This window comes from Danio rerio, chromosome 7, assembly GCF_052040795.2.
Source record: "Danio rerio strain M-AB ecotype USA chromosome 7, GRCz13ab, whole genome shotgun sequence".
NCBI classification, from domain to species: domain Eukaryota; kingdom Metazoa; phylum Chordata; class Actinopteri; order Cypriniformes; family Danionidae; genus Danio; species Danio rerio.
In genome coordinates, this window is record NC_141027.1 from 24,865,215 (window position 1) to 24,892,225 (window position 27,011).

At 37.5% G+C, this 27,011-nt stretch overlaps 1 protein-coding gene across 13 annotated transcripts; it reads right to left on the reverse strand.

Annotated features, from left to right (window-relative positions):
- Nucleotides 1-120: 120 nt before the first annotated feature.
- LOC101885004 (uncharacterized) lies at nucleotides 121-26,825 on the reverse strand. 13 transcript variants are annotated; one of them, XM_087260976.1, is made up of 22 exons: nucleotides 26,757-26,825; nucleotides 24,403-24,772; nucleotides 20,244-21,906; nucleotides 19,878-20,150; nucleotides 19,400-19,789; nucleotides 18,676-19,101; nucleotides 13,078-13,344; nucleotides 12,942-12,983; nucleotides 12,729-12,824; nucleotides 12,332-12,577; nucleotides 11,998-12,255; nucleotides 11,601-11,897; nucleotides 11,232-11,501; nucleotides 8,771-8,854; nucleotides 8,344-8,497; nucleotides 4,805-4,869; nucleotides 4,117-4,328; nucleotides 1,507-1,763; nucleotides 1,312-1,425; nucleotides 984-1,155; nucleotides 857-901; nucleotides 121-772 (listed from the first exon to the last, which is right to left on the reverse strand). In XM_087260976.1, the coding sequence occupies exons 2-22, from the start codon at nucleotides 24,755-24,757 to the stop codon at nucleotides 477-479; spliced, it is 5,982 nt and encodes a 1,993-aa protein (XP_087117102.1). In that variant the 5' UTR covers nucleotides 24,758-24,772; nucleotides 26,757-26,825; the 3' UTR covers nucleotides 121-476. The 13 variants fall into 13 exon arrangements, 9 of the variants coding, with proteins under 9 accessions (XP_087117102.1, XP_087117103.1, XP_087117106.1 ...); XM_087260977.1 differs by lacking the exon at nucleotides 26,757-26,825 and adding an exon at nucleotides 26,151-26,310 and having other exon boundaries at nucleotides 24,403-24,767; XM_087260980.1 differs by lacking the exon at nucleotides 26,757-26,825 and adding an exon at nucleotides 26,151-26,310 and having other exon boundaries at nucleotides 19,702-19,789.
- Between the last annotated feature and the right edge of the window lie 186 nt (nucleotides 26,826-27,011).

The following is a 27,011-nucleotide window of genomic DNA, read 5'->3' on the forward strand; positions in this document are numbered from 1 at the left end:
GATTTAGATTAAATGAACAAGTGCCTTATTTTTTTTTTTTTAATTTGTTACCTTTAAAGTCTGAACTGTTTATTTTATTCTGATTTTTTAAATGCAAGCAAACAAAGCTGGTTTCTGCTATTCCCTTTATTAACCTTTTATTAAATCATTGCCTTTTCATTCCATTTTCATGACCAAACAATACAAAAATAATCAATGAACTCTGAGCACAATTTTCACATATAAATATATTTACAATATATAATGCCTCAGGATAAATTACTTTGTTGGTTGCAAATTTTTACATGCAAATAACTCAAACATTTATTTACAAATCAATTACAAAACCACACGTATACTTATAATTCAAAGTTGAAGTAACCAAAAAACAATTCATGATTTGATATAATGCCAGTCTGAGGAAATCTGTTGTTGAGTGTTTAGGTAAAGTGCTTTAATATTGAGGTCTGTTTACGGTCTGATTGCCTGGTCTGTGATCAGCCTCTAACCTCAAGGCTAAATAGAGTCACATATGGCTTCAGTCGGTCAGTCACAAATTCATCGTTGCGAGGCAGCTTCTTCATGAACTCTCGAATGGCTTTCACTGATTCCTTAAATCCCCATGTCTTAACAACTAGATTCGCCACCTCACATCTGTCCTCCTCCTTTTCAAGTCTCATTGAAGGAATAGGAGTCCTTTTGCTAGTTTGACGCATTAAATTCTTGAGCTTCTTGAAATCATCCATTTTAAGATCCTCCATGATTTCACCAAGATCGGATATCCATTTATTTTCTAGACAAATGATTATCACAAATGTTAAATTCTCCAATGAACTTCAGAAAAAAATCTGTATGCTTAAGTGAAATATTGTTGTACCTCCAAGGATTGAATGTTCTTCAGCTGTCGAGTGTGTGTTTTTATCTAAGGTTACACAAGAAAATGTTTTAACTTTAAATGCTATTTACAGTGTGCAAAGAACAAACACCAATTAAATCTTACTTACTTGTGCTTTTCTTGAGAGTTATCCAGCGGTTCCATGCAGTTTTAAAGGTAATCTTATTGCTTTCTTTCATTTTACGCTGAATTTTAATTCGGAGTTCAGTAACATCTTTATCAAAAAAGACCTCAAATGCAGGATGGTAATTACCAGCATGCAAGAGTTCAAATACTTTTCCCTAAAGAACATTTTCTAAGGTTAGCGAAATACACATTTTTCATATTCTATGTACTGGATACTGTATATAACTCAGATTCTCTTCTGAAACAAACATATTTTACCTACTAGATGGAGATACAAATGTCAGAGACAAACAATCTCTAAATTTAGTTACCTTTGGTTGGACTCTTGTGGCTTTTTTAGAGCTCAGTGTGTACTTTGCATTTGTCTTTAGTTTACAGTCAGAGGTGGTCTGGATATACACATACTCTTGTTGTCGAGCTTTTATCTGTTGATCAAACAAGAAGATGAGGGTGTTTATTACAATTTAAATACAAACACAAGAAGTACAAATTAAATGAGGTCTGACCTCTGAGAGTGGTATGTTTCCTGGCAATAGGAAAACCCACAGTCTTTGCTGTGCTTCTGACAAATCAGGTTCATGAAACAGGAGCACTTGTCCACGGATGCTTCTGCTTTGTTCATCGTTCTCATACACAGTGCCATAGGTAGATAAGCCAGAGATATTTACAGCTACATGCGTTTTTGACATTTTAAATGGAGAGAGGAACTCCCGAGAGTCCTTGTTGTGCATATGAATCACTGAAATATTTCCTATTGCATCAACTGTAGACATAAAGAAAAAGACACAAGAACAAAATTTGTTACTATATCAATGCTGTGAAAACATATTTACAGTAAACAATAAACATCACTAAACCAATACAGTATATGCGTCTTTCTGATGAGATGTTAAACTGAGGTCATGACTCTCTGTGGTCATTAAAAATCCCATGGCACTTCTCGTAAACAGTGTCTTGGCCAAACTCCCTTGATTGGCCCTTACCCATCATGGCATCCCAATCATCTCCATTTACCAAATTGGCTTCATCACCGTCTCTCCACTCTTCCTATAGCTGGTGTGTGGTGAGCACACTGGCGCTGTTGTCCTGTGGCTGTGGTCGCATCATCCAAATGCATGCTGCACAGTGGCGGTGGTATGAAGAGCTTTGGGTGTATCGCCATACACAATAAATGCGCTATATAAATACATTCATTACATTTTACTTTACATTAAATAGATAAATTTATGACCAACTAAACCCACCTTAATTGTCTAATTTAAGTGGAAATCAAACTTTAAGGAAACAATTTAGAGGTTACCAATTTTTAAATAATTTGTTTGGCAACAGTTCTTATCTAGTATCTAGTATTTTTTTAACCAAGTCGAAAGACAATGCAAAGTTTTAACAAGCTCAAATTGTGAAGAAAGGCTTCTTTTCCTTATTTTACCCATGAATTTACCACAAACTAAAACTATATTATAACCTGACTATATACAGCTGAAACATGAAGACAGGACAGGACATCTTGCAGTCCCTCCCTTGTTCAAAAAACAGCTAAAAGCATTTCGTTTTTATCAGCTCTGCTAGTGAGAGCAATTGAGCTTAAGCGCATCGAAATGAAAAGCAAATAAAAAGTGTCTTGCATGGGGGTGGCTGGGTCATGTCAAATACGAGAGTTGGTCAGAAGATTTGATGAGAAACTAAAGTATGAGGTGATCATTTATCCATTTGAGCAGAAGTGACAAACTGCAAGCTTTGGTTTATATTTTTTTAATGTGAATTTTGTTACTGTTTTGGGCACACTAGCTTATACTGTAGATATCCTTAAGACTAAGGGCCCTATCATACACCTGGCGCAATGTGGCGCAAGGCGCGGCGCAATAGTCTTTTGCTAGTTTTAGCTTGGCGCAAGAGTCGTTTTGAGGTGTTGCGCTACGCTGATTGAATAGCAAATGCATTAGCGCTCATATGTGCGCCCATAGGTGTTTTGGTCTAAAATGTAAGGCGTTCTGAGGCGCACTGCTGGCACGTTGCTATTTTGAGAAACTAAAATAGATTTTTCATTAGACCTAAACAAACCCGGTCTAAACTCCAGCGCTGAGTTGCGCCTCGCTTACACACTGCTTAATATGCACAAGAGAGCAATAGGCAAATATCTTTACATATGAAAAAATTTAAATATTAAGGATATATATAGGATATAATAAGAATAGATATAGGATATAAATACAAAGGATTAAAATATTACAAAACATTATTTTCTAGCCTACATAAATATGAAAAATCACTGCTTTTATGTCTTCTTCATCTCGGGAGGCTTTTTCAGTTCATTCATAACCATTCGCTTTTGTATAATGTTATTAATATTAGCAGCATTATTTATTATATCCATATTTAGATTTTTTTATTAAAACAAGCTTAGATTTGCCCACCTGTCAGGTTTTAGACCAAATGGGGCACAGCATGTGTTTTAGGGTATAAATCAGGTTTTTTAACACACTTCGTTATTATTGTTCATTTATTCGTTTGCTGCAAATTAGAACTGAATTTAGAAATAGTTTTGAAATGAATATTTGCGCTTAAAAAAACGCAATTAATTATTTATAGACTAATTGATGTCTGTGCGTAAAGGTTTCTATATCCAAGAGCGAAAGTGAAAGTAGATCCATTATCTCTCATTCTCTTGCAGAAGATGCTCTGTTTAACAGTTTTCTGTTAAAGAAACTGTTAACTGTTTGCTAGTGAAATGCTCAGTTTTTCCACTTAGACTTACTTTACATCCTGTAAATAGCGAATGTGCTTATGGCGCGACACAGCTGGCTCTTAAAGGGAATGGGAACTGAGACTCTAATTGGTTTATCCTCAAAACACACCTATAACTCATTAAAAAAATGAACTCAACCCTTTTAGACCATGCGCCACGGCGCAAAGCAGATTTTCCCATCCTTAAATTAGCAAAAATGCGTTCTGACATGCCCTGAAAGCGTCAAAATAGAGCCCTAACATACTGATACTAACATCTAAAAATCTGTATTTTAATTTCGAGGGAGCTTTAAGTGTTATTTTTACATTTTATTATTTTTTTCAATACAGGTTTTGTATTTACTGCCAATGTAACTAGTGTTGTCATTTACCATGTGTTTCACAGTGTGGGAGATGAAGTTCATAGATTTCTCCTGCAGGGGTTTTGATATCAAACAGAGGTCCGGCAGGCTCATAGCGAGTGTTGATGAGGTGATAGGGATCCCAGTGAACTACACTGTACTCTACACATCCACTGCTTTTCATTCCAAACACAAGTCCAGTTGCGCCGCACATGAAAAAGCCTTCTGATTCACACTGAAACCTACAATACAAATTAAGGAGATTTTAAGAAAGTATTATATACCAAAATATATTTTAAATTATGAATTTGAAATTCATTCATTCATTTTCTTGTCGGCTTAGTCCCTTTATTAATTCAGGGTCGCCACAGCAGAATGAACCGCCAACTTATCCAGCAAGTTTTTTACGCAGCAGATGCCCTTCCAGCCGCAACCCATCTCTGGGAAACATCCACACACACACACTCATACACTACGGACAATTTAGCCAACCCAATTCACCTGTACCGCATGTCTTTGGACTGTGGGGGAAACCGGAGCACCCGGAGGAAACCCAAGCGAAGGCAGGGAGAACATGCAAACTCCACACAGAAACGCCAACTGAGCCGAGGTTCGAACCAGCGACCTTCCTGCTGTGAGGCGACAGCACTACCTACTGTGCCACTGCCTCGCCTGAATTTGAAATTATGAATATAAAAAAAAGACATTCTTTACTCACCTATAGGAAATCTCGCCATTAATTACAGCTATTTCAGGTTCAAACTCCTTTACAGTATCTTCCCTCTATGAAGTAAGAGATTTAAAAATGTTTTCAAATGTTTTACTACACATTTCAAGAATAACAAAACTTTTGCAAGTTGTTAACTGATTACTCATGGTAGGCACTGAAAAACGACTACAGTTTTGCTCATTCATTTTTTTCACATCAAAGTTTGTTTATTCTCAAATATTAATGTTGCCCTCATCAGAACTGTATTGAATTAGCATGACCTGAAGATTTCAGTTTTTTCTGCACTCTAATGTCTACTTTTACTATTCAAATTTCATAGAAAAGAAAAAGATGTGGAAAAAAGGCAAAGATAAATGGCAGCAAGAAAACCTACCAGTACAACGTCCTTGTTATGTCAGTAACCCATGATCCCTAAAGGAGGGAATGGAGACATGCGTCTAGGAGAGACACTAATGGGAGTATGCTAAACAAGTAAGAAAACGGGTCAATGAATGTCTATGAGCTCCGCTGGTGCTGGAGTCATTAGGAGTGTGCTTTAGAAATTTAGCTACTGTTGAAAGCTACAGTCCTTGTTGAGTGCACTCACTCCCGGGTGACACTCACTCCCGGGCGACTCGGTCAACCACTGTTTTGGTATGACACCTCCCTTCTGCTGACCACCATAACAGACAAAGAGCTGCTCAGAAGATCTTACGTTCTGAGTGCGGTCCACATAACAGCGCAGAGCGCATACAAGACAGCATGGAAGGAACCGGATGAGGAACCGGATGATTAGATTATGCTTCCCAGGTGTGCTGCCATCCACTGCATCATAGTGAGCGAAGATGGCAGCAACTAAACCTTTAGTGTGGAGGGTGACAGCCTAGGCTCCAACCTATTCTGAAGGAAAGATAACACAATGCTAATCTGGCAAGCTCGGTTGGGCCAGAGAAGCAAACTACAAAAACAAACAAAAAACAAACAAAGAAACTAAAAAAAACATGCTCACTGGGGGAAATCCATATTTTTGCATGTCCGAGGGCCAACAGTGAGCCAGCACATCCGTGCTGAAGGGGGCCTCGGTCAAGGAATAAAACAACAGGCAATGGATGTTTTTTTTGAGTAGCCAACAGGTCTACCTGGGCTTCCCTGAAGCTCTCCCATATCAGCTGAACCACATTGGGGTGGAGTCTCCATTCTCCCGGTAATGTAAGCTGGCGTGAGAGCACATCAACTGCATGGTTGAGCTAGCCTGGAATATGAATTGCGTGCAGCGATTTCATCTGCATCTGACTCCAGAGAAGCAGATGGCAAGCAAGCGGAAACATGCAACGGGAGCGTATACCCCCCATGTGGTTAATATACGACAACGTTGTCGTGCTGTCCGTCCTGACCAGCACGTGTTGCCACTCCAGCATCGGTCGGAACCGGTGGAGAGCAAGGAACACTACTAACAGCTCCAGGCAATTGATATGCCAATGCAACTGGGATCTGGTCCATGAACCCACAGCTACATGGTCATTGCAGATGGCTCCCCAGCCCGTGCTGGAAGCATCTGTTGTGACGACAACATGCCTAGACACTTGTTCTAAGGGCACCCCAGCCCGTAGAAAATCAAGGTCCCACCAAGCACTGAAGGTGCAGCAACAGAGTGGTGTGTTGATCACACGGTATGTCCTCACGCGTCATGCCCATTTGAGGACCAGATCATGAAGCCAATGATAAAGTGGTCTTATATGAAGCAATAAGAGCAGCATGACAGCGGCTGCAGATGCCATATGCCCCAGAAGCCTCTGAAATTATTCGAGCTCAGTTGTGGGATAGCTTCATACCCCCTGGCTGCTTCCACCATCAGAGAAATCTGCCCTTTATGCCTGCGTGAACTCACCAGCACCTCCAGGGAGAAGGTATGGGGGTCTTAGAGGGTCTGGCCCTCTTGTTAGGTACCATATAGCACCTATCTAGTCGGTCTAGTGGTGGGACTGGGATGGCTTTCACCTCCAGTCCCACTGTCGAAGCAGCCCGGAAAAGTACAGTCATCATGTTCAAGCATAAGTCCTGAGCTTTGCTTACCAGCCCAGAAGGAGGAAGCTGATCTAAACTGTCAACAGAACATGACAGCACACCCTACGATGTCGCGATGGACATCTGGTCCCCGGTGTCATCAAGTGAGAGTGCAGCCATTTCGGAGGATGAACCATCACACTCTCCTGAAGCCTGGATGAAGTGCACTGTGGAGAAGCGAGGGATCCACTAGCCTGAAGGCGATAGATTAGCCCCCATTGTAATCCTCATGCCTGCCTGAGTGTTAACCGGCTTGCAGAGAACAGCAGAGGTGGTCCCTTTTGCAGTTGTGGACATGTCCTTGCAGTGAAGGCATGAGCTGTCCGCGAACACCGGTTCAATATGCTGGACTACCAAACATGTGACTCAATACTAGTGCCCATCATCCGGGGAGAGGAAGCTGATCTGGTAAATCTCCCTGTGCTGGTCAGTTGAGTGTGTCCTCGCTGCAACCAGTAGCATGATGACATACTCGATCAGGTCCAATACATAATGGATGTGTATGCTTGAGCAGTTGTGGGTAGAAATGAGAATTATTTATATTAATTAATAAATTACCAATTACATTGTGTGTTATTGTTACGACTGAAGTTTATTTATATATTTATTATTGCCAATTGCACGCCTTTTTCTTTGTCCCGCCTTCTTGCTGTTTTTCTGTTATTCCATAGGCTCCCATAGCGACGTGACCTTGAGTTCTGATTGACTGCTGGTCTAGGAGGCATGTATAAGAAGGAGCTTCCGGCAGGGTTCGGGGAGCTAATTTCTGCTGCGTTCGGTGTTTGGAGTGGAGCTCCTGGGTTTCCCTCACCCCTCCGGCCGACGACCAACAACCAATATTGTACTGATGTTCCTCATACGTTAAAATATTTTGAGAGTTTGAGCGTGCAGGGGTGGCCTGCCTATTTATTTGATTACTTTTGACTATGTTTATGTTTAGGGAGTAAGGTAAACTTTTTGTATTTTTCTTTAAATAGTAATAGGTAATTTAGTGTATTTACTTTATAGATTCTTTTGTTTGTTATTTTGGCCTGTGGTCACCCTGAAGAGATGCTTATTTATATTAACCACATTTTTCTATAATAAATCTATTCATATATACCCTCAACTGAGTGTGTGAGTTTGGTTGTCGACCGAAGGGAATATTTTGCCTTATGTTTTGTTTTGTTTGGGAAATCCACCACCCCAACACATTTGTTTTTCTTCGTTTATTATGCCATTGTTGTTTCCCCTAGACTCGGGGCGTAATAGTTATGAACATCTACACCTACCCCAACCCTAAACCCAACTGTCACAGCAGCATGGGTCTTACATTGTCCACTATGTATTGGATCTGATCTAGTAGCTCATCGTGCTACAGACTGCAGCAAGGACATCTTGAGTCAGTCAGCAATCAATTCATAATGCTGTTCAAAATATCTAACAGCCAACACAAGTGAAATATAAACACAACAAATTACATGTCTTCCTTCCTCTTTGTTTACCTGAACAAAAGCTGTCATTGATTTTTCGGTTTTGCTGTTTGATTGCAAATCTTTTGTGATGTACTTCTGAGAGCATCTCGTACTAGCCGGTTGGGTTTCAAAGCGTGATTCTTCCATCAGGAGGCCAATCTCTGTTATGTGATTGTCACAAAGGCTGTGCACATGAATAAACAAATATTAATTAACAAGTTGATTTTGTGCATTGTGATTTTGTCTTCAATCTTTGAACTTTAAAATAAAACTGAAAAACTAATGTTCTACTAGGCTTTTAACATATCTTAGGATGTCTTATTAATCCCCCTTTACACTGAGCTCTATTTTATATTTTTCTGCAATATTTTAATTTGTGTTTATTTTATATGTTGATGTTAGGTGTTCTTTCAATAAAAGTGGAATAGAGTTAATTAAACTATAACACCATAATTACCATATTGCCTTTGTGAAATGGTTCACATCTAAGGCTGTGCGTAGTCTCAGTACACCTTTGTCAGTTATGTAATTTCCTGTAAAACTGAAAAAACAAGCAAAAAAACTGTGGTTAACACATCAGCAGGGCTGATAGTGGAAAAAATTCCTGAGCCTGAACTTTTTTCCTTGCCCCTGAGGTGAGTAGGTGTGGGGGTACTATGTATGCAACGCACTTTTAACACATAACTTGTGGGCCCCTGGGCCCAAATATATTAACAGCCTATGTATAACCCTGATCATCATTATTGTCAAGTGGCTCTTTTTAGACATGCCAGTAATGTCAGTGACACATGCCAGTGTCAGTGATCTTGTGACATGTGCCAGTAGGTGTCAGTATAAGCACGTTATAAGCACATTAATCTTATAAGTCTCTTTGCTTTAATATTTAAAAATCATTAGGCAAATGACACCTGTTATCTTACATGCATAAATGTTATGAGTTTTCAACATGCATTTTATTATAACTTTTTAAAGGATATTATTTAAAATACCTTAAAATGAAAATAAGTTAAATAATAAAATAAATGAATGAATTAAAAACATAGTGAAGTCTATATTGTAGGGAACAAAGGAACTGCCAGGATGCAATAATATACAGTACAACAGATAAGTGTAACCCCTCCCATACATAAGCATGCCACAATAAATTTGACTGACATGTACTGTCAAATGACTATATTACGTACGGAAGTATGACTACGAATACATCAAATAAATGCGTTTAAATTAAAACATCGTGGAGTAGCTCAGCAAATAAACTAACTTGCGACGCGATAAATTAGGTTAAAAGTCGCGTAATGATTAAATATGGTTTTGCTCGTGTTAATTAATGTCATAAGCTTCGCCGGGTGTCGATGTCACTGCAGTGACATGCAGCGCGACACTCTGAGTGACACAGGTCACTACACATGCCACTAGCGAGTGACACATGACAGTGGAAAACCGGACGTGCCACCGGAAGTGTCACTACACTCAGTGGCATGTGCCAGTGTCATCTGTACGTCAGATGTCGTGTCACTCCATGTTAAAACTGTGAATCCGCGTTCAAGCGCACACAATAAGCTAAAACTCGCCCCAAGCACCGGCAAAAACAAATAACAATGAATGTGTCGAGGAAAGAGTAAGGACATATCTTAATTATTTATTAATAAACTTATTCTGAGTCAGTGTCGCAAAGATCCTGACTGGCAATCTCCTCTTGGACTCGCCTTTAGAAATTCATCTTTACGGATTACATGAAGGAGTTTTTTTGTTTTCGATTTGTTTTATTTCGTCAAGCAATAATTTAAAGCTTTCTATAAATATATTTATTATGTCTGTGAGGCATATACATTTTGCTTCATTTTATTAAGCGCTCCTGTTCAAAAACCAGACGACAGAAAGCGCATCATTTTGGTTTTCTTTATTTTATAAAAACGCTGTAACGTTTTTTGATGTATTACTCGTACTTTGTGAGCAAAAATGACGGATAACTTTAAATTGCTCCCACTGAAAAAATGCAAGTGATTGCTCTGGTGCCTCGATGTCCAGCAAGCTTTTTATAAGCAAACTATGCGCCTAATAGCACACATTCTTTAACGTTTAAGCTACCATTGTTTTATACTTGAACTGTTTTATATCTTTTATTTTAGGCAAGTCGTGATGATCTGAGAAGGCAAACTGATCAAACAGACAATGATGGTCTTCCGCTGGGCGCTGTTCGTTAAAAAAAACAACTTATTTTTAAAATGCTCCAAACGTTTTTCTAAATAAGCTGAATACAAAAACGAAACTAATTATAAACACTTTGACATTAGGCTACATACAAAACTGAACTATTTCATAGCTGAAACACTATTGTTTAAGGAGAAGGGGGAAATATATTTTTGTCCCGTCTATTGCTTCACCGTTATTTCGAGAATAAACCCAGCGTAAATATGCAGATGTCATTCCCAAAACATATCAGCGTATATGTGCCGAAAACGAAAGTTTCATACAAATTCTGAATGGATTATAGCCTGGAAAGTGCAAAGCACGCTCCTCTTATTATCACTAAAAAGCGTCACTAATCTTAGTTCATAGAGATCTCACAAAGATCCGTTATAATTTATAAAGCTCTCTAAATTACACAATTAATCTTTTATTTACATGGCGTCTACACTCAAAAGATGATTCACGAGCACACAAAATGGCACTTAATAAAACCAATCCGGCGCTTTCAGCAGTGAGTGAATTCTGTGAATCTAGAGAAATGACAGATCAATATCCGTGAACCTGATTTTTTTCCCCCGCAGCCACAGTACGCCGGAAATCCGGCGTGGTGCCGGAACGCTATCACCCCTGCATCAGTAATGTCAAAATAAAAACAAATAAACAAATACAATTAGCAGCTTTTTTAAAAACAGCCTGGTCATTTCTCTTATTTCTGATTATATACTCACTCTAATGTCAGTATTTTGTGAAGGTGAGGGAGGAAAAGGTCTAAGCATGCATCTGTAATCTGGCAATGGCTGAGATTGAGATGTGTAAGATCCTCTGTGTAATCCAGGACTAACTGCAGAGACTCACAGGTACGGTAATTAAGAGGAGTGTCACTGAGGTCCAGCTCTTTTCCAAGTGCTTTGGAAAGTGAAGATGCCCATTTCAAAGACATAGCCATGGGGGCATTGGAAATTAATGTCACAAGCTGACAGAGAAGGCTTTTGCCCAAGCTGTTGAGAGACATTTTTGCAACAGTAAAAATGTAGCCTTCTATGAAACTATAGCACAAACTATTACTATCATTTATGTAAATATATTTGATGACTCACCGAAGATGCACTTTGTGCAGAACAGGGAATAGAGTCTCAAGTGCAGAATCCTCTGCTTGGCAGTCATATAAAATTAATTCTGTCTCAAATGTTGATGTTTTAATAGCAGAAGTAATGGCTTCACAATCCAAATGACACAGAGTTAGAAGATCCCCTTTCTCCTGAGCAAAACCACTGTCGAGGGAAGAACTGAAGGAGAAGTCCAGCTTGTTGTTCAGAGCGGTCAAGAGGGCATGTCCTTGTTTCCACATGTTCTTAGACCTCTGAAGAAATTTCAACAACAGTTTTCTATCAACCCTAGTCAAATAAAGTACAAATAGCGGGTTTAGCAATGGCTGAAATGCAAAAGTGAGCATTTTTGAGCAAAAACTGCACATAAATATTTTGAGCTACTTACCTCAGTTCTGAAACTCTGTGCATGAGTTTAACAATGCTGTCAGTCTCATTATTTGGAATGACAGAGTTCAAGAGGTTGAGCTTAACTCCATCACTATAGTGCAGGGCAAAGCAGAGGGCTTTGCAATCAGCTGAATCCAGCTCTCTCATGCAGAGGTTAATCAGGTTAGCTGAAGATTGGACTAATTTCACAATCAGATGACCTGCTCGTTCTTCATATATCTCTTTTAGTGCAGCCCTGACCATCAGTGGACTTATGCTGTTTAATCAAGAAAGAAATTCAATAGAATTACTTTTTTATAATCAAATACTGTATCTAACTGTATGAGTCTTGCCTTTTAAAACAGACTTTGTCCAGTACAGGAAGAAGACGTGGAATGTTTAGAACATTAAATCTGTCTTCTGAAAGGTCTATTGTCACTTTTTTTTTGGCGACCTGAATTAGACAAGATAACACATCCCAGGACAAACAACAAGGTGACAAATCGCCATCAATTTTCTCCAGGAACAACTGTGTAAGGTTTTCATCTTGAGCATCACACACAACTTCTGCTAACTGTTGCAGCGTGTCTTCATGAAATCTGTTGTCACAGAATTATTGTAAATAAAACACATTTATTAAATTGATAGAGTAAATGAACACTTCAAATAGACGTTAAGAAAAGTAAGACATTTACACTACAAAATATATGCCTTTAGCATTTAGTAGACTAAAGGTAAAAAGACACTTACCTAATAGATAGGGGACTCTGATGACACAGCAGACAAATGAACATGTGAGGCTCAATTTGACACTCTGAAAGGTTCAAGCTGTGGACTGTCCAGACTCTAAGAAGGGAAGTCAGGCTGCTTAATAGCTGACAAAGTTCTCTTTTTTGCAAATTACAGTCCGACAAAACCACAGACAGTTCTTCCACAGTTATAGGGTGTATTTCTTTGTCTGACCTGGCCAGTCTTGTCAACTTTGAAGCTGCAATTTCATTTACTCTGAAAAAAAGAAGAAAAGGAACATGATTACTTCAACTTGTGGCTCAAGTAAAACTGAAATTATGCAACGAATCTCCATCACAAAAACCTTTACCTCAAGGTTTTAAGCTTTCTCACATTTGAAAAGAGGTACGCACAACCTTGATAAGAGATATTTTGAGGGAGAAGATTGAGAGAGATGCAGTCTTTTTCCAGCTGTTCAAAAACACTTCCAACAGCTTTGCAGAGGTGACTTGACAGCATGCCAATCAACGATATGCTAAAACCAAGGGATCTCAAAAGCTCAGCAATCTGTTTTGGATTCCACTCACTGTCAGTTAAAAGGACCTCACAAACGGTCTGGAAAAACTGCTCATCACAGCTGTAGAGAGATAATGGGCCTGTTTCAGAAAGGAGGTTAACTGAAAACTCAGAGTATTTTAACCCTGAAATGAGAGAAACTCTGGGTTTTCCGTTTCAAAATGGCAGGTTTGTTAAACTCGAGAAATCAGGGTAAGTCAAGCCTGTTTCTGAAAGAAAGGTAACTTTAACTCAGAGTCAGTTACTGTGGTAACTTACTCTGTGAATCTAACCTGGTCCGGAGCAGGTTTTATTCTCTAAACTCTGAGTTTCTGTCGGTCTCCTCCCCTTTTTTAAAGACGAAGCGGTATTTTTTGCCTTAGCTTTAGTCGTTCATTACCTTCATTTCAGTCACACAAAGAACAATGGCCTGTCCTTTTTTGGAAGATCCCGTAGATGAGGAGGCTGTATTAATTCGAAGAGAATTACATTTACGTCGAGCAAGGGTTTTGAGACCCAGAGTGGATTTTTTGTCTTTTCCACATACATTTTTGTTTGAGCGGTACCGTTTTTCGTTGCAATCAATTACATATATCCATAATCTAATCCGTCCTTACATCACTAACGTCACCCATCGTGGCCGTGCTCTTACATCCGAGCAGATACTATGTGCAGCTTTACGTTTCTTTGCTAATGGAAGCTTTCTGTACAATATCGGGGATGCGGAGCATATTAGTAAGGCTACTGTATGCAGAGCTGTACGGAAAGTGTGCCTTGCTCTGAAACGCTTTCTGCACATTTTTGTAGTGTTTCCTGGCCACAAACCCCTGGGAGTCATCAAGGAGGAATTTTACAGAATTGCTGGTTTGTAGCATTCAAGCTGGTTGAAATGTATTTAATATGAAATATATATATATATATATATATATATATATATATATATATATATATATATATATATATATATATTTTATATATATATATATATATATATATGTATATATATATTAAATATATGGATATATATATATATATATATATATATATATATATATATATATATATATATATATATATATATATATATTTATTTATATATATATATATATATATATTTATTTATTTTATATATATATATATATATATATATATATATATATATATATATATATATATATATATATATTTATTAGAATTAGTTAATAACATTTTGCTGTGACCTCTGAAAGTATTGTAATATTTAAAATTACCTTTAGGATTCCCCAATGTGGTTGGATGCATTGACGGCTCACATATACCTATCATTGCACCAACTGAAAATGAGTCAGACTATGTTAACAGGAAGTCAATCCACAGTATTAATGTGCAGGTACGTTGAGTTATGCAGTTTAAATTGTTTAAACAACACATAGCAATACTATATCTCATATCTTATTCTTTCCACTGTGAAGATTATATGTGATGCTGCACATATTATCACTAATGTTGAAGCCAAGTGGCCTGGCTCTGTTCATGACTCACGGATATATCGTGAGTGTACCCTAAGCAACAGACTGCAAAGTGGTAAGTTAATGTATGAACTACACACTTGGGCATTTTAATGCAGCACTAAACCAATGTGTCTTTTTTTTTTTTACAGGGGAGATTGATGGCTTTCTGCTGGGGGATAGGGGTTACCCATGCCAGCCTACACTGCTAACCCCTTACCCAGAACCTGAGCAAGGGCCACAGCAGCGCTTCAATGTGGCACACTGCAAAACTAGAGGCAGGGTGGAAATGACTATAGGCCTGTTGAAAGCACGTTTCCAGTGCCTACGTCACCTCAGGGTCACCCCTGAGAGGGCCTGCGACATTATTGTGGCATGTGTAGTTCTCCATAATATTGCCATTTTTAGAGGGGAACCACATCCTGCCCTACACATACAAGCTACAGAGGAAGACCCCATCCACCCTGCAGATTTCCAGGATGGAAGGGTGGTCCGAGACCTTATATGTCACAATTCATTCTCTGATTAAATCAGCCACCACAAAAATAAAAAATAAAGAAATAAATCAACAAGTCACAACAATTTATTTAGTCTTCTTTATTTCCTACAAATTAAAAAGCAACTGTTAAATTTCTGTATTCTTTTCAAACTTTTTCATAATCCACTAAAAAACAATATACACCTTACCTGTAGCTTGTGTTTCAGGATCTCGATTTCCAAATCGCTCTTTAGGATCTGCCGATCCAAGTATATAATTTCTTTATTCGTTTTTTCAATTTGTTTTAGCAGATGCAGCCTATATAACTGCTTTACTGGTAACTGAAAACACAGTAGTTTAGGGTTACGTTATGTTGTACATGACTTCCATTGAATTAAGCTCTGGCATTTACTGTACATCACTGAACTGTGTTCATGTGTGCAGAAGAAGTAGATGGACCCTCCTCCTCCACCTCCTCTTCCTGTTGTTCCTCACTCTGGAAGGTGGTGATGGGGAAGACAAGAATATGTTTATACTTAGAGATACTTACATAGCTTACTGAACACAAAAATGTAAGGAGTTAATTGTACAGATTGTTTGATGCCTACAGACATAAAATTACCTCTATAGGCCTCTCTGTATGAGCAGAAATGGTGTCATCATCCACTTCATCCTGAGCAAATGAGCATTTGGTTGAGCACACTTTATACTATTACTTAGCCTACTCAATACACAAGAAATTAGGATACTTACAACTGCCTGGGGATTTGTTAAGAAAGTAGGCTCCAAAAGGCAGATATTGCCATCACAATCTATTGAGACCAATGCAAAAATGAAAGTAAATTAATTAATTTATATATATATATATATATATATATATATATATATATATATATATATATATATATATATATATATATATATATATATATATATATATTTATATCTGTGTGTGTGTGTGTGTAGCCCTCTTACATTGTATGTAGGCACTTGTGTCCTGGGGAGTAACAGGCTCTGAAGAACACCCTGTTGGTATTCCCTCAGCCACTGGCCTTCCAGTGTTCTGACTCAGGGCCATCTCCTCAGCATTAGTAAGGGGTTGTGGTGCAGGGCCTCCTCCTGTCTTGCGAGCCTCTGCCTTCTTTCTGTTGGCTGAAGAGACGTCCAATAAAAAATAAAAATAAAAAAAGCACTGCATAAATACCATTACACATTTATTGGCATTTACATGATAAATTTCATTTTTTTTAAAAAAATTATGACATTATCAAACCTTACCTGATTGAATTATGTTTTTATATTTCATTTTCAGCTGCTGCCATGTTCTTTTAATGCCTGCAGGATTGCACCTACATGAAAATTACAATTAGATTTAATACCATAGTTTTAATTTTTACCTTTCATATTATAGCAAAAATAAAAATACAAAAATTATAATATATAATTAGCTTAAATAAACTGACCTTTGACAGGGACATGTGCTGTAACTACATTAATGAGATTATTACTTGTTCTAAAAACTATTTTTTAATACTGCTTACATTCTAAATGTCATATCAACCTTTATCTCTCGATTCATAAAAAAAGACAGACACACACTTTTAAATGTCAATTTTAAAAAGTTTATCTTAAACTGGTCAACGCATGTAAAAGTCGGAACATTAAATAAAAAAATTGTACTGAACAGTGAGTTAAAGTTATAGGCTTATGCATTTTTGTTTTGTAAAAAATTGTTGTAGAAACTATGCAGTAGCCTATTTAATGTAATGTAATGCAATAACACCTGCTTCAAATAAATAGCTGCAAAATTACCTTCGTTTTCAAATAAAACTTCAATGTACTTAAAATGCTAAAATAATCAAATACTTTAAATATTTTAAATGTAAACTTACGCATTAACTTGAGCAGCTATGTTTTCCCACGCTAACTGTCTCTGTTTCGCCGATGCAGTGGTGTTGCTTTTTTTTTTAAATATATGCTCATATTTGCCATAGGCTTGCATGAGCACATCAAGTTCCACTGGAGAAAAAAATGCTGATCTCTTTTTTTCAGATTTTTCCATGGTGACTCGTAATATCTGCGCTCCATAGATAATGCCTTTTTATAGTCACAGTGTGCGCGCTTAACTCTGAGTTGGTCTACTCAAAGTTGATTGACCCAACTCAGATCAGCTGTTCTGAAACCGAAAACTCTGAGTTTTTAATCTCTCGGTAAATCAACTCAGAGTTCAAGTTTAAACTCCGAGTTGTTTAAACCTCCTTACAGAAACAGGCCCAATGAGTTGTATTTACAATAACATTAAGCAAGACACCATACAAACAAACCAACAAAATGCAATAAAGAATGTGCCATATTTCACTTTTCTCTTCTGTCATTGTGTAAAAATTGTTATGTTATCGAGATTCTATGTTTCACAGAAGATACAAATCTTACAGGTTTGGAAAGGCACAAGAGTAATTCATCATGACAGAATGAACTATTTTTGTGTCAACAGGCTACAGATGCTTCTTGTGATCTGCAATTCTGTGGGCTTCTGGATTTTGTCATAACTGCTTCTTATTGGTTTGTACCTCTAGCTTTGAATCAATTAACAAGGAAGTCAGAATCAACTAACAATTGATTCATCTAGCTTCATCTAACTTCTGTTGTTCTTCTCATATGAACAACATTCTAAATAATTACTGTTTCTCTCTATTAGTGCATATCTGTGATGAGGGATTCATACAGGAAAATAGTCAGGCTTGCAAAGATTTCAGAATTAGAAACATGCACCCAAACTTTAATTGAGGGTAGCCAGGACTTTAGATAAGGCTTTGGATGCAGAGCCCCTGCAGAAAGGTGATTGGGTGACTGTCAGAAGGCATAGTTGCACAGAAAACACAGCATGTCTGTTCCAATAATCAACACCTTTTCCAAGATGGACACTCATCATGCTCAAGGCTACTGATAAGTAAATTGTCTACTGATAGCTAAATTGCCTCATCTTTTATTTGAGCAAATAAGAACTGGTCTCTTTACTGGACGTGGTTTCTCCCAAGATATTTTCCAACACACACATTGAAAATACATTTTAGTCTACATTTTTGTAAAACTGAAAAAAGTTTGACTGCAGTTTCAAAGTAAAATTAACCTGTATTATGATGCATGGTTCCACTAAAGAGGTAAAAGTAATGTAAAATCAAGGTAAAACTACATTGTCACTATGCACTTTTCTCTTTGCTGGTTTGGTTTGAGTCAGTGGTTCAAAAGGAAATGTTTACACAAGCTTGATTTACAATAAAAAAAGCTTTGCATCTAATTTTTATTATAGTATGTTCATCCCTGTAAAACTGCTTTGACAATCTGCTTTGTATAAAGCACCTCAAAAATAAAGGTGACTTGGCTTATCCCTTTAGCGACAAAGAAAATATGTTAAGCATGTAAATTTTAACTTAGCAAGTCAACTCACCGAAATTCTGAAACATAGGGTAAACAATTTAGGAAAAACCTAAGTTTTTCTTTTTTGCATGATCCACTCATAAGCTCTACAGGTTTTCGAAGGGCCTGAAGCTTTAGAAGTTCAGTAAAAACAGATGTCTTCTCTAGTTTTAGTAGGTCCACTGTCCATACAGAAGGGGCAACATTTAGAATAGGTTTCAGTACTAGTAGTACTGTCTGCCATGATGAACGTTCCTTCAGCTGGCTGAAGAGACCTAAAAAGAAAATGCTCTGCAAAATTTTGCTTTCTCCGGAAAATGGAAAGTTTGAGTAACTGCATGCTGTAGAAAGCCTTTTCAGTTCCTTCTCTCCACATTCAGATGCAAGAATGAAAAGATCAGCCACAGTCTTCACAATTTTGTGGATATCATCAGATTGTCTGAGAGCAGCACTGAACCTGCAATAATTAAAAAAAAAAGCTGTTTTAAAATTTGTTTAGCTGAACTCGTGGACCAAAATTAATACTCATGGATCCTGACATGGATCCACGGCTACTGTTTAATATTTGGTTATCCACCTTCTGAAACCTTTGTTTCACAGAAGACAGAATTTCAATTTCTTTTCAAGTTTAGGACAAGTGGAGTTAAAGTAAAATGATGATATAATATATCTCTTTAAATGAAAGTATACATATTTTAACAAACTATACCTAAAAATAGTATCACAATATATATAAAAAAAGTATATTTACTGACCTAATTTCTGTAATGTAGGGAATACACTGTAGAAATAGTTTAAGTTCACTTAGCGGATACGTGGCATGATCTAGTTCGGCAGGCTTCTTTAAATTTAGAGCTTTCATGGTTTGGAGGAGCAGTGACAATGACGGGGTTGAAGGATGTACAACCCATGTGGGTGGCATTGCATAGAAAACAGGTTGCAATAATGAGAGAACATCCAAGTTCTTCACATCTTCATAAAGTGTCAGCAAAATTCTACAAAGTTCCTCAAAGTTTTCTCTTGGATTTTTGCTGAAAACTGACAGCAGATTCCTTACACATCGATGACCTGTTTCCATCTCATGAACAGCTCCTTGAAGATAGAGCTTTGTTTCTACAGCTACTTGAAATTGCTGAGGAAAAATCCTATAAAAAATACAGAAAACTTATTGACATAAGTTAAAAAAGCAATGATTTAAATGGTTGAACAAAATGAAATGTGAACAGGTTGTACCTAATGGTTGCAATGTTGGGTAAACTCTCAAAAATGGCCATCTGCAACGGTCTTGTAATGAATTTTTCCTTTACGTGCAGAAAAAGATGAACACTGTTTGATCTTTTCTTTTTAAGCACTTCTCCTATCCTATGAAACACTTTCTGATTTAGTATTTCATGTATGCAAAGGTGCATTTCAAAGCTGAATGAGCTAAGCAGGCTATCAAAATCTGAAAACTGTTCTGCTTCAAGAGCCACTCTCCACATCTGAGATTGCAACCTGTTTGTCGACCTAGGTAAAAAAGTGGAGAAAGATACTTTAACAGTATATAATTGTCGTAATTGCCATGCATTGATCAAACTGAGTAGAAATGTATTGAATTACCTCAGACTTCTTATATTTTTTAATGAGCCTAGAAGTAGTTTCAACCCAGGGTCAGTAATATTACAATCCATAAGGTCCAGATCAATATTCTGATGCCTAGCTTGATTAACCACATAGGATACTACACAGCACTGGTGAGGATCAAGTGTTTGGTCCTCTAAATCAATCTCATACTGAAGCTTTTCCAGGAAAACTAGGCATGCCTCAGGAGACTGATATTCATAAAGGCATCGACACACAAACAGAATGTTGTCAGCTTCTACATACTGCTCACAATCACCCTCTTCATTCTGTTCTTCAGTGTAGAGGAAAGTATCTATAATCTGTTGAAAGTATTTGGCACGTGTGGCATGTATCTGTTTTACTGGCATCAAACACTTTATAAGGTCAACTAGATTATCAGAGAGAAGTCCAATCAAAAACGGGATTATATATTTGAGGTATTTCCCATCTTCATCGCTGCGGCATTGATCCAACAAACTGGTGATATAGTCAGGATTTAAAATGAGAAAGAGAGCTGCCCAAAACTCTTGCATTGTATTATGCAGGAAGGCAAACACGTTGCAAGAGGTTGTAGATGGGTTCCCAAATTTCCTTGTCAAAAATGCATTTTGCACAAATTTGTCTTCATGATCTAACAGATTCACAGTCCTTGCTTGCATTGCTTGATAGGAAGCTTGTGCTAAGTTCATGATATCCCTTTTATTGTCTGCAATGTACTTATCTAAGTACTCCACATTTTGGTTTCCATGTTGTTTCATGCAAAAGCGAAAAATGCGGACATACATCTCAGTAACGGTCAATGGCTTACTCCTTTCTTTAGTAGGAATTGCTGAAATGCAGGCAGTTACTATGAATGCATACAGCGGTACAGAACATAAACTGAATAGCTCTGGGTTTTCCAAAGCACCCATGTCATCTGTTGTTCCCAACATCCATTTAAAGTATTCACCGATTGATTTGTGATTAAAGCCCTGAACCTCCACTCGATAAGATTGCCAGTTTGACAAGTAACCTGTATCCTCGGCTTCTGGCCTGCAAGTGGTCAAGACTTTTGCATCCTTTAGAAGTTTTTTCTCCATGAGCTGCTTGATAACAGAGTTTTCAGTCACATCCATGACACCGTCGAAAATTAGAACAACATTCTCTGAATTTCTCTGAATATTTTCCAGCACATGATCTGCTTCTTCTTGCGGAGATAAGTACTTCTCATAAAGAAGATCCTTCAACGTCTGTGGATATGAAGTCTGAGAGAAGACTCTCATCAGTGGCTCATCAAAATAAAACATATAACTCTCTGGACTTTTCTCTTCAGTCCAGAGTCTGAGAATCTCTAGAGCAACTGTTGTCTTGCCCACTCCAGGTTTCCCCACAAGCAGGATGTTTTTTTCGTCATTCATTAATAAATCTTTAGGAGACAATATTTTCTTGTCTGTTGGAATGCATGTCTTCAGTTTCTTAGAGCGAGATTTCTTTGATCCCTTGTTCTTCTTCTGTTTTGAAACTGTGCCGCAATCAGTATCCATAACTAGCGGTATGTACATGAAGGGCTTCATTTTTTGTTCTTTTTTTAAGAAATTCATACTTTGGTTCCATTTTTCATCCTGTATTTGTCTTGCTTTCCATCTCAAAAGGTGCTGGTATTTGGTACAAGGATCTGAGTCTGGAAAATATATTTTAAATAAAAGTTTAATTAGTGATACAACAATTGCTTAGTGAAACATGGTCTAAATATCCCTGATGAAATGTTAATACAATATATTTTTGCCTTTTGTTTGAGTTTTTAGCCAGGTAAATATGCAGTTAATTTGAGTTTCTGGGCTCAAAAGGGCAGATGATTGATTTTGATTGGGTTTTATTGCCATGGTAACTTATGGTACATGCGGCTAACCTGCTCCGGACCAGGATTTATTCTGCGTTAGAAATCATAAACCTAAACTGGACCAAATTAGCTTTGGTCAGGTATATCTGATGCCTCTCCAAGTCCCTGTGCCTCAATACAAAATATTTAACCCCAAATCAGAAAAAGTAAGTACAATATGGAAAACACAAATAAAAAAACAAAGTGGTGATTTCTAAATTTACTTTGACTTGTGGGGTGATGCAATGGCACAAAAGGTAGTGCTGTTGCCTCACAGCAGGAAGGTCACTACTTCGAGCCTCGGCTGGGTCAGTTGGCATTTCTGTGTGGAGTTTGCATGTTCTCCCCGTGTTCACGTGTGTTTCCTCTGGGTGCTCCGGTTTCCCCCACAGGTACAAAGACATGCGGTACAGGTGAATTGGGTAAGCTAAATTGTCTGTAGTGTATGAGTGTTTCCCAGTGATGGGTTGCAGCTGGAAGAGCATCCGCTATGTAAAACGTGCTGGATAGGTTGCCGGTTCATTCCACTGTGGCAACCCCAGAATAAGAGAGGGTGCTCGCTGCAGAGCCATTTGAGGAGAGCTGAGCTCCAGCGAGGGGGAGCATGAGCTGTCGCTCCTCCTGTAAGCTGTTTTAATGCGTACACCAACCCCACCCCTAACCCTACCCTCAGTGACATCACTCGTAGAAGAAGTGCAAAAAAGGTGGAGCTCAAGCTTAAGCTCCCCCTCGCTGGAGCTCAGCTCTCCTCAAATGGCTCTGCAGCGAGCACCACTTGTAATAAAGGGACTAAGCCGAAAATAAAGTGAATGTATGAACTTTGACTTGTATTTCATTGCATACAATATAAACAAACATTATTTAATGTGTTACATTATTTTGGTTCTTGTAACACATTTCAAAAAAGTTGGTACAGGAGCAATTTAGGGCAAGTAATCAGGTAAATTGGTTAAATAATTACGTAATTTGAAATAAGTTGATTGTAATTATGATTAGGTACAAAAGCAGCATCCAAGAAAGGTCTAGTCCAAGCAAAGATGATCAGAGGATTGCCAGTTTGCCAACAAATACATGACAAAATTATAGAAATACACATTACAAAGACCTTTGCTGCGGAGGAAGAGGATACGGGTATTGACTGGCCTGACTACAGTCCCGACCTCTGACAACGAAGACCCCGTACTGTCGCCCAGGAAGACTTAAGACTTGTTTGCAGAAAGATTGGTACAAAATTACACTTGAAACACTTCATCACTTGGTGTCTTCAATCTCTAAACATTTTTTAAAATGTTGTGAAAAGGAGTGGTAACATTACAAAGTGGTAAATAATTTACTGTAACTTCTTTTTTGAAATATGTTGCAAGAACCAAAATTGGAAAACGTGTTTATTTAAAAAAATTAAAAATATGCGGAACACATCAAATGCTTGTTGTATTGTCTGCAATGAAAAGGTAAAAAAATAAATCAAAAAAATAAATTTTGAAATTACTACTTTTTTTATTTGTGTTTTTCATACTGTCCCAACTTATTCTAATTTAAGGTTTTGTGTGTGTGTGTGTGTGTGTGTGATGAGAATCTGATTATTTTTATATTTTACCTAGTTTTTTTTGGGATCCATTAAGTATGTTTATTTTTCTCAGTTGTATAGTTTGGATTTATTTGAATTGTTTAGATTTCCATGATCTGTTAAGACATAATTATTTGGACTTTGTACATGGTGATGTTTATTGATTGTTTGTGTGATTTAATTTCCTTTTTGTATTGTTTGTAGTGTCTTAAGACCATCCTGTATCCTTCTAGCATCCTAACAGTACATTCCTTCTATCCTGTTTTTTTATGCTGTTGTCCTCCTGAAAACTGTGAACTGAGTTGTGATTCTGCTACGTGTGATCTGCTACTAAGTTTTTTTCGGCTTGATAGAATAGAGAAAAGCACTGGTACTACTTCCAGTGTTTTAATCAGACACGTCGCCAAGTTTCTACAATTTTAATGAACTTTAGATATTTAACATCTCATATCAACATGTATATAATGCAAGTCATCCAAACTAGACTGTTTTTGTCACAAAATTACAATTATTTGACAAAATGGCTGGCTAGTTTTTTTGGTGGTCTTTGATAAACCAAGTCAGGCTGCCTCATCTTGAATCTAGTAATGCTACTTTGTCTTCCCCAACTGTCGTCATACGGCTCTGATTAAATGTAAGATTTAAATGACTAATTTAAAACACCTGACACAATTATCAAAAGTATTAATTATCACAATTTAATAAAAGTTCAGAGTAGATGTGCTTGGTACCTGTTTTGCTTGCAGTGTGAGACTGTGGTTCATCCCGAAAGGAGAAGCAGCTAATCCAGTGATGCAAATCTCTATAGCCCAAACCAGGTCTTGGAAATACTTGAAATCTTTTTTTGTCAAGTATTTTTAAAAATGCATAGCATGCCTCCTCTCCCATAGAAATAACCATGTCCAGAATAGTTCTGATCTTGACCTGATTATCTTCTGAAGATTTAACTGAATTAAGTTCATGGTTCATGAAAAGCTTGCACTTGTTTAGGGCTTCAATTATATGATCACAATTTAAATGACCTGTAATTAGCAAAGTGCGGCCATTTTGGAGGAATTCCTGAGCGGATTGCTGGGCACTTGCCATGCTGAAGATTCTGTTCTGGTTCAAACAAATGTTAACATTAATTGTGAAGGAGAGAGAGAGAGAGAGAGAGAGAGAGAGAGGTACAGAAATGCTGTTTCATACATTGCTGTTTCAAGTTCAACATCTTTTGATACTGTGCCTGACAGGAGTATATACATAAATGCTTTTAATTATACACTCTTCGGCCACTTTATTAGGTACAACTGTCCAACTGCTCGTTAACGAAAATTTCTAATCAGCCAACCACATGGCAGCAGCTCAATGCATTTAGGCATGTAGACATGGCCAATACTCTGATGGCTACTTCCAGCAGGATGATGCACCGTGTCATAAATATATATCTTGAACATGATAATGAGTTCACTGTACTCAAAAGGCTTCCAGAGTCACCAGATCTCAATCCAATAGAGCACTGTTGGAATGTGGTGGAACAGGAGATTGAAATAATGGATGTGCAGCCGACAAATCTGCAGCAACTGATCATGTCAATATGGACCAAAATCTCTGAGGAATATTCCAGTACCTTGTTGAATCTATAAGGATTAAGGCAGTTCTGAAGGTAAAAGGGGGGCTGACCCGGTACTAGTAAGGTGTCCCTAATAAAGTGGCCAGTTAGTGTATCTATATAGGGTTATGTACAATTTTCATGAAGCCTAAAATTAAGGGTAAGAGAAAAGAGATACAAAATAAAACAAATATAGAAGAACAAACATGCTAAATCAAGTGAACGCTACAAAAAAAAAAAATAAATCAGGCAAACAGAAAATAATGAAAATTATATTTAGCAGTTTCCAAACTCAAATAAATTTTCTTAAATAAAACAATAAATACAGTAGTTGGAAATGGAAATCTACGCTATCGTTTCAAATTGTTTGCATCTGTAACTCGTCTCCTGAATGCAGCCAACTAGCAGCATCTCGTATTAATGTTATCATTATGGCAACAATCATGTTTTACATTTCTAAAAACATGTGAAATCAATAGACTGGTTATTATCGACTCCAAAAGCCATTAAAAACCATTATATTAAAAAAAAGACTTAAATTTGCCCTCTCATTTAAATTCCACTGATTTTGTATAAACATTTTCACCCCACTTGTAAAACAGTGAGTTTTATTTTGAGTAATTGTAGATTTAAACCTGGAGGTGGGCAATTATTTTCCCCAACGGGCCACATTAGACACTGGGGCAGTTTTAGAGCGAGTGAGAGAAATCTAACCAGTGTTGAGCTTGAACAAGTGCACTAAAGTAAAGTTGAATATCTGAGATTGATATGCCACTACAGCATACAAATGATCACCAGAGAGGATCTGTATCTGGATTTGTTAAATCGTTTGTCTGAGGTAATAATCAGTCTATGCACATGACGTGATATACGTGTGAAGCTGCCTACTTGGTTCTTGTCACCTCCCGCGCACGGATCTGCTATAAGACAACACATCACATCCGTTCTAATCGCAGCAGGAGTTCAAATATTTTAACGGATCCGCAGCTCAAATCGGATCCGAATTTTCCTTGTATGATCGAAGCTCTACGCAGCTCCATGCAGCAGTGGAATGACTTCCGGTCTGTCGCTCGTGTGCAGTGGAAAGGCGTGTCATATTTCACTTAACCAAGTTGAATAACTAGTTGTCCTTTTAGTTTACTCACTAAAGCCTATCAGCCTTGCGCATTACAGGGCCCAGTTTACGGTTGATTTTCAATTAATACTTAGATGTCCAGGGCTGCATGATGCCCGGGGGCGTAAAATGTCCAAATCTGATCTAAACAAAGCAGTCTGATTCCTCATTTCAATCTCTTTGCTTTTTTTAGCATTTCATCTTTTAATTATTTGCACACTTTTGAATTGAAGTTGACGAAAATAAAGAGTAGTGTAACCCTACAAAACATGTGGGGCACATACATTCAAAGTAGCGAATTGTAACAGTTAATATGCTAAAAATATATATGTTTATAAACGAGTGCGAGTTCAAATGTGACACCAAAGTAATCAACCGACCTTTTTCAGCGCATCATATCCAAGAGGTTAGCAATATCGAGCCGCCAACAGACAATAACTCTCTCTCCTGAAAAACCTCCATATATGGCATATTCAACAATGTGGGATGTTTACGTTTCAGGAAGTGCGTGGATATATATGCCTATGTATAGCGAGATGTGAAAACGAAACTCATCAACATTTACGATAAACAGAATCACGAAATGATTTAGTATACCGTTTGTAAAACAAATGCTACATTTTTAATCAATATCC

Excerpts from the sequence above, each read along its gene's own strand:
- LOC101885004 (XM_087260972.1), bottom strand. The coding sequence starts at position 26,198 with ATGTGTTGTCTTATAGCAGATCCGTGCGCGGGAGGTGACAAGAACCAA. Across the intron at positions 19,790-19,877 it reads CCCAACATTGCAACCATTAG|GATTTTTCCTCAGCAATTTC; the intron begins GTACAACCTGTT and ends TATTTTTTATAG. Across the intron at positions 12,256-12,331 it reads GACAAAGTCTGTTTTAAAAG|CATAAGTCCACTGATGGTCA; the intron begins GCAAGACTCATA and ends TTGATTAAACAG.